Here is a 13,780-nt window from a genome sequence, read left to right on the forward strand (position 1 = left end):
CACACTTACTTTAAAGAAAACATCCACCACACAATTTCTAGATTGCAAATTATATATATATATATCTTTAAAAACTGGAGAGGACATAAACAGCCTCTTCATATATATATATGTATTCACTGAGTCACATAGAATATGAAAAAACTATATTATGTAAATCATCATATTATCTATAATTCTCCAACTGACAATTGTTTTTATAGAGACACAGTGCATTCGTTCTCTTTTTTAAAAACATATTATGTGTCTTCATTGGCTTGGTAGCATATTAGAATGAAGGCGTATGATAAAAAACGCAGAGGATTAAACAAACCCCTTGAGTCACATTATGTTTGGGTGAATTAAACAGGATCCTTCCCCAAACTAGCATAAATAAATCCTCCCTATGGAAAAGTGTCAGCGATTTAAGGGTTAACATAGATTTGAAAATAATTTTAAAAAAAAAAAACCTTATTAGAGGACTACACAGACAAGTATTTGGAATTCATCCCCCTTTAAAAATGACAGCACATTTGGCAAGTGTGAGCAAATGTCTTGAACTTTACTGGGTTTGAGAGATCTGAGCACAGCTATTCACAGACAAGCACAAAGCTGCGATCTGCGAATAAGCCTCGGCTGGAAGGACTCTGATACCTCTGACAGGATTGCTCGCCACCTGGAAGGTTTCCAGCAGCTTTCAAGGTATTTATCGTGGACTCGTGGCTGGTGACAGAGTGTGACTGGTGGAACTCCAGCACCGCTCCTTCTTTGCCATCACAGAGCGCAGCGGGTTTGAACAGCACCCAGGCCAGCTAACCCTTCAGCCCGTGCTGCGGGGCTCCACACATCCCTGGGACCCGCCTGCAACCGCAAACACCTATTCCAGCATCGCCGTTATCACCTTGCTTTCTCTATATGCCTCATGGCCCAAGCCTGTCTGTTTGCTGAGCTCTCCGATGAACCTCTGCAGATGCTGTTCTTGGAAGCCTGTACTGTCATCAAAGGGGCTGGGACCCAGCCCCAGCGACTCCCCGCTTTCTCCATCATCCCAGCAGATGTCTTGAACTTTACTGGGTTTGAGAGATCTGAGCACAGCTATTCACAGACAAGCACAAAGCTGCGATCTGCGAATAAGCCTCGGCTGGAAGGACTCTGATACCTCTGACAGGATTGCTCGCCACCTGGAAGGTTTCCAGCAGCTTTCAAGGTATTTATCGTGGACTCGTGGCTGGTGACAGAGTGTGACTGGTGGAACTCCAGCACCGCTCCTTCTTTGCCATCACAGAGCGCAGCGGGTTTGAACAGCACCCAGGCCAGCTAACCCTTCAGCCCGTGCTGCGGGGCTCCACACATCCCTGGGACCCGCCTGCAACCGCAAACACCTATTCCAGCATCGCCGTTATCACCTTGCTTTCTCTATATGCCTCATGGCCCAAGCCTGTCCGTTTGCTGAGCTCTCCGATGAACCTCTGCAGATGCTGTTCTTGGAAGCCTGTACTGTCATCAAAGGGGCTGGTCCCCAGCCACAGCGACTCCCTGCTTTCTCCATCATCCCGCAAGGATGTCACAAGTGATCCCATTAAAAGATGCTGTTCTCAAGAATCTTGGCTGGGTCTGACTTTGAGAAAAAGACAAAAGTTTCCTGTGTTGTCGTTGTTGTTTTGCAGTTGTGTTTCTTCATTTGTGCTCTCTGCTTGTTTTTATTAAAAAGGACCCTTGTATTATTAATATAGTTCACCCCTCCACAGTCACTATAAAACAGACTCCATATTTTCACACCACTCATGATCTTCAAGGTTATAGATAAATTTTGTCCTATGTGATTGATTTGGGGGCACCGAGTCCCGCCCCAGATTGTCTAGGGTGAGAGTAGAGGCAAAAAACTCACTAGTGCTGAGACCACCTTCGTGGTTCTTGATGTATCTTTTATAGTTTTTCCTCAAGCACTGCCAGGTGGTTGTATACAAGATGAATGCAAAAGACTTCAGGGCTATAGCAATACTAACATACAGGTATCTATAGACCACGTTGTCGTATAGCGCGCAGGCTCCTTGCTCGCCACAGAATGTGCTCCAGAACAGACATGTGGAGTCAATTCCAGCCCCAAAGATCAGTGGAGGTGGGATAAAACCTGTCAAAACAAGAAAGAGAAATCATGCTTTTATGATCCTTATGATAAAGAGAGAAGACGTGATTGCAGTGAATGGAAAGAGAGGATACTTGATCAAGGTTAATGGTCCCAGCTGCAGCCTGCGAGTCTAATTTTTTAAGTTCTAAATCAACCTAAACAAAGTCTGTGGATGAGTTTTTATCTTGGACTCAACATCTACGGAAAAAAAATCCTGCTGATATCAACATGCAGGAAGCATTTTACTCAAGTGTAAGTGGCTTTTATTAAGCTTCTCGTTTGCCTAATGAGACTGAGTGGAGGGGTAAATGAAAGAGGAGGAGGACAGCCCTGCAGCTTGCTCCCTGTTTAGATATTGGTAATTCTGCACTCTGGGGTGTTCACCTGAAGGATGTCATAGGACTCCAGTTCAGAGCATGAAATCAGCTGGGGCACTGAGGTCTAGTTTTGGACCTTTCCCTGACACAGAAGGTGGTTTTCTCTGGGTCTAAAGAAAATAAACAATGGTCTCTAATAGATGCCAAAGATTAAATCTGAAAAGAAGGGAAAATTTGAGTGCACCATTAAAGGAAGTATCACAGCAGGATTCTCCCACAGCCACTGCAGCTAACTACTGATGAGCATTTCTCAATCATAGTTTGCAGCAGAGCTGCAATCTTAAAGCAAAGTAATCACTCCAATCTCATTTAACTAATAAAGGCAATGTTTTTCTTCTCTACTTTTCCGCATCCTACAGGGATATTGCAGAGTACCCCTGTTCCACATTACCCTGATGGTGGTTAGGACATCCACGTTCCAGCTTTGCACTCCCCAGCCAGTACACGTGCATTGAGCGTGCCGTGCTCAGAAGAAATGGATGTTCTACACATGTAAACCATTTATCTTCCTTCTGCTATGTTTATGGGGGGAGGCTGGAAGCAGATAAACCCTGGAAACCCCCCCCCGATCGATAACATCATTGCTGTAGGTTAAGACAGCAAGTGAAGAAGAGCATCGTATCTACTGAACCCGAAGAGCCGGTGGGCACAACACACCCTCAACAGTATCACTCCATTTGTAGATGCTGTGATGCCTGGGACTCTATAAATACATGACTAGACAAACAGACACAAGGACTGCAGTTTCTAGACAGGAAAGTGTTTAATCTTGTATCTAGTTTCATCATTAATCTGGATTTCCAGGCTTAAAAAAAGACACCTTCCTTCAGCCTGTCATGAACAAAATAGTGACATTCATGACATATATCCTAAGACTACAAATAAATTGGCTGTCTTCACTGTTTCCTGTGCTAACTGAGATCTTTTTATTTTACTTTGTCGATGACTAAAGCTCTGCAGATTTTGTTTGATCTTCCTTATATGTTAATAAACACAGGAGTTAAGAAAGGCTACATGGGCTTTTGGTACTCATTTTAACCAGTAATTAATAGCACAAATGTAGTAAATAAAACCAGATGATACAAAAGGAAGACAACATTTTTGTTAGAAACACTAGTTCCAGTCATCACATCTAAAAACCTGGTTATGTTCTGGAAAAAATGTCAGCACCAGCTCCCTGTTTCTCATTTCAATGACTGGAAATTCCAGACCGGGCTGGTTCTGCTTCTAAGTTAAGAGATCCTTTTTTTTTTTTTTTAAAACCTGTGGACAACCCCACACTCAACCTAGAGTTTAAAAATTCAACTGGGGTCCTGCCAGAAACAAAGACATTCTGCTGCTGAATGCAGTTTGCGTGCCCAGTGTTGCAGTGGCGTTGGATGCCTTCTAAGGGGGGAACACCCAGATGTGGTGGTGACCGAGGAGGCAGGAGCCGCACGCTTTCTGGACTAAGAGTAAACTGCATTTGGATCATCATTTTGAGGTGTGAGCCCCTACTTGTTACCATGCTGAGAGATGTTGATACAAAGCTTTGAAGATGCATAGGCTGAACTTCAGAGAGAGCTATCATCCCCATCTGCTGGCTTCAGCTGGCTTTCCAGGTTTCAAAATTAATTTGGCCTGGAAATTGTTCTGTGTAAGACTTGAGGAAGGACCTGTTTCACTGAATTCCAAGGCTACACCTATGTGAATGCAGGCATGGATGTGGAAACCTTAAAAGAAAAAATATATGAAAAACTTCTAGCAACCAATGAGTGTTTCAGGTCATATTTACCAGAGGGGAGGATAAGAGACACGTAGGAACAACTCAGTGCCTAGACCCTCTGAGACAAGGGAGCCGAGGGGCTGCACTGCAGTTTGGAAAGTCCATCTGAGAGAGAAACACGGTGGTTTTGTTGTGTTGGAAGAAGAGAGGCAAACCACATGGACTTGTAGGAAAAACAAAAGGAAGTGCCCTGGTAAGCGGAGGCTTTGCTAACATGTACGGTGAATACCATCTAGAAAGGATGCATCCAGGATCTTACAAGTCCAACATTTTTTCCAGTTCCAGGTATTTCCATCCTAAACCTTTGGCTCCAATGGCATTACTTTACCCTTGTCTCTGAGAAACTGCAGTAATGCTTTTATATGAAGACACTATTATGCTGCCCTCTCATAGCAGAATTCCTATGGAACGAGATAATACATCCAGGAGGATACCGGGAGAATTCAGTTGTGTTTCATGTTATTACAGTGAATATTAAAGAGATTCAATCATGTTTTACCTCTTACTGCAAAGTGTTGCAAAAATTTCTGCTATATATATATATTTCACTGCAGAAACTGTAGGGCTGTATAAAAAAGCTGCTTCTGTCTTACTGAAATCTATTAGCTACGATTGCACCTCTGGGTCTCATACTTCCTACATTTAATACTCTCCTTTGGTTCAAGAAGCAGCTATTATCACTCTCTTCTTAAGTCAAAGCTTAAAGGTGAACTGAAAAGCTTTTAAAATAAATCAGTAAAGCTATTCTCAAACCTCAGCCTGTTACAGGCAAAATTTGGATACCCTTGCTCATATACAAAAGTACCTTTCTCTTGGTTTCCTATGGGTTCAAGCTACATTGCTGATATGCTTCAGGATGTATTGTCTTATTTCATGGGAATTCCTTAGTGACAGAGTAACATACAAAGATTTGAGTTTAAATTCTTACTATGGCTTCTTATTGGAAGAAAAAAAAAAGTTCTCTTCAACTAAGCATACATGTGTGAACCTGGTTTTAGAGGAATTCAAGATGCTGCTATCTCCAGAGGTTTCTCTTTTGAAAGAAAAAGAGAAAAGAGAGAAAACCTCGCCCCTTAAGTACCTTTTCTTTTGGAAACAACAGCCCAGAGCCATCCTCCTTGCACACTTGCCTGCTGACACTGCATTCAGCCAGCGACAGCTGAAGACAGGCCAAAACCCGATGGCAGCCCCAACAGCTAAAGAAAATGCTGTCTTTGCAAGGCTCGAACCAGAGCTGACTCAAGTCAACCCTGAAGCTTCCCTTTGAGTTCTCTGAGCTCTGGATAAGATCACTGGATGGAGCTTTCTGTATGACTGCAGCTACTTCATCAAAAGCAATGAAAATCTAATTGGCTGTATCATAAACTGGTCTGGGACCATCATTTCCCTTCCAGCTAAAGGGCAATGAGGTATTACAAAAAACAAGTAAATAAATGAGGTCACTTATTCAAAGCAATGTATGGTACTGTGGGATTTTTGGTGCCTTACTTTCTAGTTTCTTGCAGCAGCCTAGGAGATGGAATTTTACTCTCCAGCTCATTCCTTTGAGACTTGGAGGGGTCATGCAGGGAAGGTACTGCCCATGTCCTGCTCAAAAAAAGTGACACCCTGACAACACACAGAAATTCCATGCATGAGATGGACCCACACATCGATGGATCGGTGAGGGTTTTGCCCTGAATCATTGAGGTTAATGAGCTGAGATACAGGATCTTTAAATATGAGTGATCTCTTCAAAAGGGTAAAAAACCCTCCACCAAGAAACAAGAAGCAAGCAAGTAACAGCCCAGTGTGTTCCTTTTAATACATACATGAGAAGAACATACCAGTCCAGAGGAACAGCCATTTGCATTTTAATGGGATATTAACCCACAGGAGGATACGAGGACTGGGCCTGTCTCACTTCGTTGTTTCCCTTTTCTGAGACACCCGAAGGAAGGGACAAACACACCATGTAACACATGTCCTGTCTCTCAAAGGATGAAAATACATATCCCTCTACTTCAGCAATATGCAATACAGCAGTAATTTTGCAAGCTGCTGACATGTTAATAACAGCTACAGAAGAGTAACTGGTTGCATGGGACAGTGGCAGAAATGGTCATTTCTCATGCAACACCACATTTTCTTCCATTAGCACAATTCAAATGTCAGGAAAAGTGCCTTCAGGAGCCTTGATGTGATATCCTTCAGAGAGGGGGCTCAGGCCCTGTTGTGTCAGACCCCACTCATGACAACCACAGCACTGCATGGAGTAGAAATCAACTTTTACATGTTAAAAATACAATTTTCCATGAGGGAAGAGAGGATGGGAGAGAAGGACATGAAGTCTTTGTACCTACCGAGCAAACGGAGAAGCAGGAAAAGCACCCCCAAAGCGTAAGACTTGAGTTCGGGGCTCACGGTTCTGTAGGGAGGAGGGAGGGAGAGAGTGAAATCAATTCTTGTTGTTCTGCTTTGATTAACACACCCCGTGGCCATTCTGTGCTGTCAGCCAGGATGCTACCACCACCTCTTCAAAAAGTCATTAACGGGGGTTTTCGTCTCCCTTCACCTGAACTGCCTACAGCCCCAAAAGTAATTGCATCAGTGATAGGTTCAGGAATTTAGCTAAGTCATTAATAACAACAGCTAATCTTGCTGTCGGATGGGGAAAAAATGAAATTCCCATCCCAGTAAATCATCATTTACAAGCTCCCCATCATGCTTTCAAGGCTCCAGATGTTGAGAATTGGAGGGAGAGAAAACTTTTTGTTCTGAAACTTCCCAGACTACTGGGAACAAGAGAGGGAAGGGAGGATGACGGACCAAAAGGTTCAGCCAGCCTCCCAGTGAGGAAGCGCTCAAGAAAACTAGTTTCCATGGGCATGAGTTTAGCATGCAGACTTTTTTTTATGCTGGGAAGACAACAGTTGCACTGTCTTTTGCTACGAACACAACCCACTCTTATCGCATTAGTGTTATCCTTCAAAGGTGCTTTAAAAATAATTCATGGCTTTCTAATTCGCTTAGCTCAAGGATGCTACTGGCTAAAGTCATCCTCTTGGGGTAGGCTCAGCAAAGCCTTTGGAATTTCAGAAATCATTAATTTGGTCTTAAGTCTTATAATAGCATTTTATTTCCCACAGCATATAAAGGCTGAGAAAGCAGGACAGTGATCCCCATATGAATAGATTCACCACACAGGGGAACTTTCAAGGCCTCAGCTGCCTCTTCCATTAGCTCCTTACAGAGGTCTGCATGAAGCACTGCTAGGGGCATCCATGGTGGCAGTGGTGGTCCTCTGTATAAATACATTGGAGGGGCATCAGACGATAGCGATAAAACAGCCAGGAACAGCAACAGGTTTTAAGTTAAGAGAAGATCGTTCTGATCACCTGCCCTCATCTCAGACATTACACAGGGCACATAACACCATACCATGACTCCTGCACGCCGCCTGTGACCTCTGGATGAATTTCAGCAGAGTTTTCAGGCAGACCCTCAGGTTCAATATAAAGCCTTTATACCAGGAAGTATCTACCCTTAGAAAAATGTTCCAGTGGTTAATGGCTTGGCTCAAATAGGATTCTACAGTTGGGTGGGAAATGAAGGAAACAGAAGGAGTATTAAAGTTTACTTTATGGAAAAATAGATTATCATGTGAATTATTCACAGTGGGTTTTTAATCGGTGGTGGTCTCCTTCCATCCACTTTTTTCTATTTGAGACCAAAGTCAATCCCCCTATCTTAGGGCGGAGTAGAAGTTGCCATCTGGAGACATCTCCTTTTCTCACTGCCTACAGCAGTGAACAAAGCCTAGACGAGACTTTTAATTTGTAGACACTGAATTTCATTTTAAAATTAACCATAAGAGCTGCCGATGTCACTTGTCACTGCCATAGACACCAGGGACACACTTATATGCCAAATCCTTCTCTTAGCAATCCAAGATGGCAGTTGCAAGAGAGCATGAGGTGGTATTTGGTGAACAGCTCTTCACTGTACATTTTAGTAGCTATCAGTGATTCTGAGGGGAGCGTAGTTACTAATTTGCATGTGTGAATTGTTTATTTCCTACAGCTGTGAGCTGAATATTTTTAATATTCCCTTTGCTTTTCTTATTCCCTTGTATTCTTCTTCCTGGCTGGTGACTGGCTTATCTCATCTAAGTCGACACTAAGATGTATCCATTCAGGATCCTACAGGTGCTGGCAGCTCCCTCGAACAAAGAACTCTTCAAACTTCAAATTACTTTTGCCACAATATTTATCATGAGAAATTTGATTTCCCTTTAGCTACTGTAGATGCAAAGAGAGAAACGCGCTAGTAGGTGGAATATCTCATTTTGTATCCTGCAGGGAGACATGCCCTCACAGAGCTGTTCTGTCCAAGATCCACTCAAGAGTGTGTTTCTAATACAGACCTTATTGATTGAATTTTATTGGAATTTTCCAGGCAGCAGAATGGATCTGCTATTTATGCCTGTGGTTATTATTCTCAGTAAGTGACAGCCCGGACAGATAAGTAATTCTGGATAAACGTGGGCTTAGATATATACGTATATCATAAGGTGAAGTGTTCCATGTGTCTGGAAATAACACAAGGTCAATTATTTGAATAAGCTACTTTCGCTCACCTATTCATACTGGCTCAACTCAGAGATGTCCTTCAGACTTTCAAGTTCTTTCTGTTCTTGGACTTGGTCCAGGGTGAAAGAAGTTAAAGTCTAGCCAGGGGGCTATTGACCAAAGCTAGCTTTTGCTGCAGCCTTTCATTTTTTCAATGTTTCTAAGATCTCCAGGCCACCTCTAAAGCTATCTTATTAAGGCATTACGTGCTGAGAACATGGGGCTGCAATTCTGCCCCTTTCCTGATGCAGTTGTAACGACCTTACTGCCTGGACTGGAAGCTGCACATCCGTATTTCCCTTCCCAGGCTAATCCCAGCCTTGGTAAGAATAAGCCCGCCACCTTTCTCTGCAGCATCCCTGCAGGGATCTTCTGTGTTTGCAAGCCTGGTCCCTCCTCATTCCCATTTTACCAAAGCTGTACTTGAGCAATTCCCGTATTCTCTCTAGCAGGCCAGTACTCTAGGCACTGAACTCGGTGGGGCCATGCCATAGACAAACCAGGTGATACCAAGCAAAATAGTGGCTTAAAGAGAAAATTATTTAATTAAAGTTTGAGACAATGGGGCTGAAATTCAGGCAGGACTGCTCGAGCTTTCACATCCCCAATTCCTGCCTGCATGTAAAGGCAGCACAAGAAAGCCTGTGCCCATAGCTCCTCATTTGCTGAGGAGGTTCAAAATCTTTTGAAAATATAGGCAGCTCTTTCAAGGTGTCTCCACCAGGGAGTGCTTAGTCAAAGAAGGATTTGCTAATGCACTGAATCTCTGCTTAAGCCAAAGTCATTGATATGGGGACATGCAGCCAAAAAGGCAGAAGCCAGGAGCTGTGCAGGACCCTTGGCTCCCTGCAGCTCCCAGAGGTACCCAACAGTCCCCCCAGCCCTGCTCCCACCCCCACCCTGCGAGCTCATCGCATCCTCCCAGCAGCAGTCCTACCTGATGAGTATGATGACGGACGGCGTCTGCGCCATGGCCCCGATCATGCTGCAAACGCACATCACGCAGAGGAATGTCAAGAAGGCCTCTTCGCAGCCGGGACTGGGGCATTTGCCGGGAACAACGGTGGCATTTTCGGCAGGGACCGAGGTGAGGCATGAACAGCCACTGAGGTTCTGAGGAGGAGCACATGGGTTCAGGGGAAGCGAGAGCTGCAGTCCCCACCACCTGCCCTCTGTAATGAGGGCTTGCCAACAACAATTCTGAATCCTCTAATGGTCAATTAAGTAACTCCTAAGTGCTTATTTGAGGGGGGTTTGGAAAGGATTTCAAAAGCATATCAGCTCTGATGCATGCTACTAGCAAGGGAAAGCCGTCCCTTGGCTTGCTTCTTTTCTTCTGCTCCTTTCAAGTCTCTCCCATAAATGTCACTGCGACAAAATTATTACCAAGTTATACCCCTTTGGAGGAGAATAAAGAAACAACCTGTGTCCCTGTGACAAGGAAGATGCCCAAATTATGGTTCTAATTACTTTCTTATTTACCTCCATCCTCTTGGCTGTTGCAATTAAACTGAAGTACATTAAAAGCAGGTAAATCTGCAGCCCTGCTGTTGGCTGTGGGTTTGGTGCCTGCTTCCAACATCCTGAATCCCGGGAAGAAGCCACTCACGATGGGTGCTGTGGCTCACCAAGAGCTGAAATATCACAGCTTGGCAGCACAGACACTGCTGGACTCAAGTGCACTACAGGGCTAATAAATGACATCTGGTTCAGAGGGATTTGTGTTGAGCTAAAAGCTGAAGTCAGGCGAGATAAACTTTATCAATATGTGATCAGAAGGAGGGCTAAACGACTGCATTTTTCTTTGATCTCTCCAGCAAGTGCAGGATGTGAAAAGAAGCTTTGTCTGCCAGTCACAGATTTAGGGATTTTTTTTTCTTATTTTCCAACTCGCCCTCCTGAATTTCTGAGCGGGGGATGTCAGTGCAATTAAGGCACACAATACTACCAAGAAATCCCTTAACGAATACAGAATGAAACGATCATAAATGATTCATGGTTTGTCTTCAACAGCCCGCTGGGTTTGCAGGTCACATGTTTGTAAGAGGAGTAACGCCATAAAATAAAACATATTGAAAAGCAGCTATATCTCCTCCCCTTACCCTCTACCACGTTCAAGCAGAAATTCCTTTGCTTTTCTGCTGCGGTCCCCTTAGGACCGTACAAAAGCATACTTTCTGGTTCACTGCCTCCAAAGATAAGGATCCACGGGGATGCTACTCCAGCCTTTCTGACACCAATCTCTTTCTTCTGCATAGGAGTCAAATGATTTTCTTCCAAATAAGCGCGCTGAGGGCAAGAGAGACCGCAGTGCAGAACTCCAGGAGAGCTGGAGTAGACATGCAGGTGCCTTTCCAGCTAGCTAGCAATAATTAACATAACAAATTCCTGTGCTCTGAGTTAGAAGCTGCCACCTGAAGGCTTCGAGATGGTGACAATTAGCACCACTGCAGCGGTGTTTGCACAGAGACAACAGGGATTTGTAGGTTTTGGCTCTTACTGCAGTGCATTGCTAGCAACCAGCCTGGACACAGCCCTGTGGATTAAAAGCCATCTAAGTCCAGTAAAGTGCATACCTGCACTGAAATATCCTGGGACAGAATTCCCATCACAGCAAACACGCAGAACCAGCTGCTTATTTCCCACAGGCTCTCATCAACGGAGAGAAAGTACCTGTTTCTGGCAATGGTGGGGCAGCTTCTCCTCCCATTGGTGTGGTTTTATACCTGGTGAACAAACCAGGAGGCAGGACCCCACCTCCATTGCCTGAAACTTCACCCCTCAGTCTGCTTTTTCAATCATTTTGCACCAAGGTGCTAGCCCAAAGTAGTGAGCTTCTACCAACTACATCTGCTTGCTTAGTGCTGCACCTCATTCTTACCTGGGAGATCTTTGATCTTTTATTACTGACATGCTGTACAACTCACAGACATCAAACAAGGAAACATCAAAGATGGAGTTTTACCTTTGTCCTGTGGAGAGGCAACTTTCTGCTACCCATGCCAAATTGCTATAGATTCCCTTGTCTACAACCCCACTGCATTCAACCACACATTATCACAGCCTCTGCCCAGCAGCTTGCACACCCAAATTTACCGTGTGCATGTGAAGCTGCACAGATGCAGAGTTTGCACCTGTAACAGCATCCTGAGTTTGGGGTAATTATCTATGCAAATTACCCACGTTTTTAATTACTCATTTTTTTAAACCCTGGCTCTGACAGGGAAGGGACAGGCTGGTACTTCAGTGCGAAGCTGTGAGATGCCAGCATGGTAATGCCAGGCCGGAATTCATGCATCTCCAGCCAAAAGGGGAGATTGAGAGAAGCAATGGCATCAAAACAAACAAGAAGCACAGTCAAAGGCTTTGTACGCAAGGGTCGCTCCCAGGAATGGCTTCAAAGAGAAATTCCTGAGGGTGCCAGCTCTCTGCCTACCAGCACTGATACTCCTACAGTTTTCTGGATAGGTGCACCTCTGCAACCAGCTCAGTAAGAGAGAAGAAACAAAAAGAAAAAAACCTGAACTACTCATTGCTTTTAGAAATTGTTCACAAAGGAAAAGCGGAGAGAGGCAGTCAGAAACGTCCAATGCAGTAAAGTTAAATAAAGCATTCAGAGAATTTTATGTCCCAGTAAAAAGCAACCCTTGGCTCATCACAAGCATATAACATTCACAAGACCCTCTAGACAGGTCATTACCTGGATTATGGGTTTAAAACCTGGTTTGGCAATTTGGCTTTGCCTCAGGGCCATTGCATGGCCAAACTGGTCCATAATTCTTGATAATGCCCTTTCCAGAGGATGCTATTGCTTCACTAATTTGTGTTCAAAATGTTACTGCAAAAACCCCCACAAAACAGAGCAATGAAAAGAACCCCAAGATGATGACAAAAAGGCAAAATAAGAAAGAATGAGTAAGAGAGAGGGTGAGGGAGCGTGAGGTTTTTGCTCAGAGGTTTGCTCTTACAGCGCATGAGGTCAGGCAGCTGCAGACAGAAGGGGCAGAGCTGAATTTTCATTACTGTGCTCCTTCCAGAGGAGCCAGAGCTTTGCCCTGAACCACACAGCGGGGAGGTTGCTCCTGCACTCCAGCCACGGACCACACCAGCTGTATTCTTGCTAAGGGCTCAGTGAACTGGCGAGACACTATTCTGTGTACCCTGTACAAGGTGGTTTCTTGTTAAAATGATCGTGTTGCCGCCCCAGGTGTTGACTTGTCTCTTGTTGGGAGGAAGAGAAAGAGGGCAGGAGGTAACACCTTTGCATGTGCCCCACTTGTGGGAGTCCCTTGTGGGGTTGCTGAAAGCACCCTGGAACTGTGGTATTTCAAAGGGATGCCTACGTCTCTGAGGCTGGAGTGGGAATTGAGAAGAGGTTTAAGCAGAATGAGCTCCCAGGTCATCTGGCACATGAGGCTGCATTGGCTAGCAGTAAAGTTGCACCTCTGCTTGCTGCCACTCACAGGTGGTTTGTCTCTTTAGGGCAGGAAGGGAGGCCTGATGTCTCCCCAAAAAGGAAGGATGAAGCTGTGGACCGATGTCCCTCCAGCCACAAACGGTCACTGTGACCAGGCTGACCTCCCATGGGCTCCACACAGGCAGCGTGGCAGCGGTCACCATGTCTGGCACAGCCCTGGGCAGGGAGCAAGGACTGCAGGAACACCACCAGTTCCCACCCACAGGACCAGCAAACACTCATTTTCAGCTTAGCCAAAAGACATTAGCATTTCAGCAGCAAAAAATGGAAAAGCAGGCTTTTAAGATATTGTTAAAAATTCCCTACGTCTTCTTTACACAGAGATAGTTTGGTCTTTTAGGAGTTTTCTAAAGGAAATAAACTCTTAGATATGGAGAACTGAAAAATGCAGAATGTCTTTGGATGGAGTCTCTGCTCCCTTGACAACTGCTCTTGCTGCTGCCG

General features: G+C 44.6%; 1 protein-coding gene across 1 annotated transcript in view; it reads right to left on the reverse strand.

Annotated features, from left to right (window-relative positions):
- Positions 1–1,044: 1,044 nt before the first annotated feature.
- SLCO3A1 (solute carrier organic anion transporter family member 3A1) overlaps positions 1,045–13,780 on the reverse strand; it is a 117,516-nt gene continuing 104,780 nt past the window's right edge. Inside the window, exons 7-9 of the mRNA XM_035890601.1 lie at positions 9,797–9,972; positions 6,592–6,656; positions 1,045–2,110 (exon numbers count right to left, since the gene is read on the reverse strand). Of these exons, the coding sequence (XP_035746494.1) occupies positions 1,731–2,110; positions 6,592–6,656; positions 9,797–9,972 (621 nt within the window). The 3' untranslated portion in view covers positions 1,045–1,730. The remainder of the gene's footprint in view (positions 2,111–6,591; positions 6,657–9,796; positions 9,973–13,780) is intronic.

Source organism: Egretta garzetta, unplaced genomic scaffold (assembly GCF_000687185.1).
Source record: "Egretta garzetta isolate BGI_Z169 unplaced genomic scaffold, ASM68718v1 scaffold322, whole genome shotgun sequence".
In the NCBI taxonomy this organism is placed as follows: domain Eukaryota; kingdom Metazoa; phylum Chordata; class Aves; order Pelecaniformes; family Ardeidae; genus Egretta; species Egretta garzetta.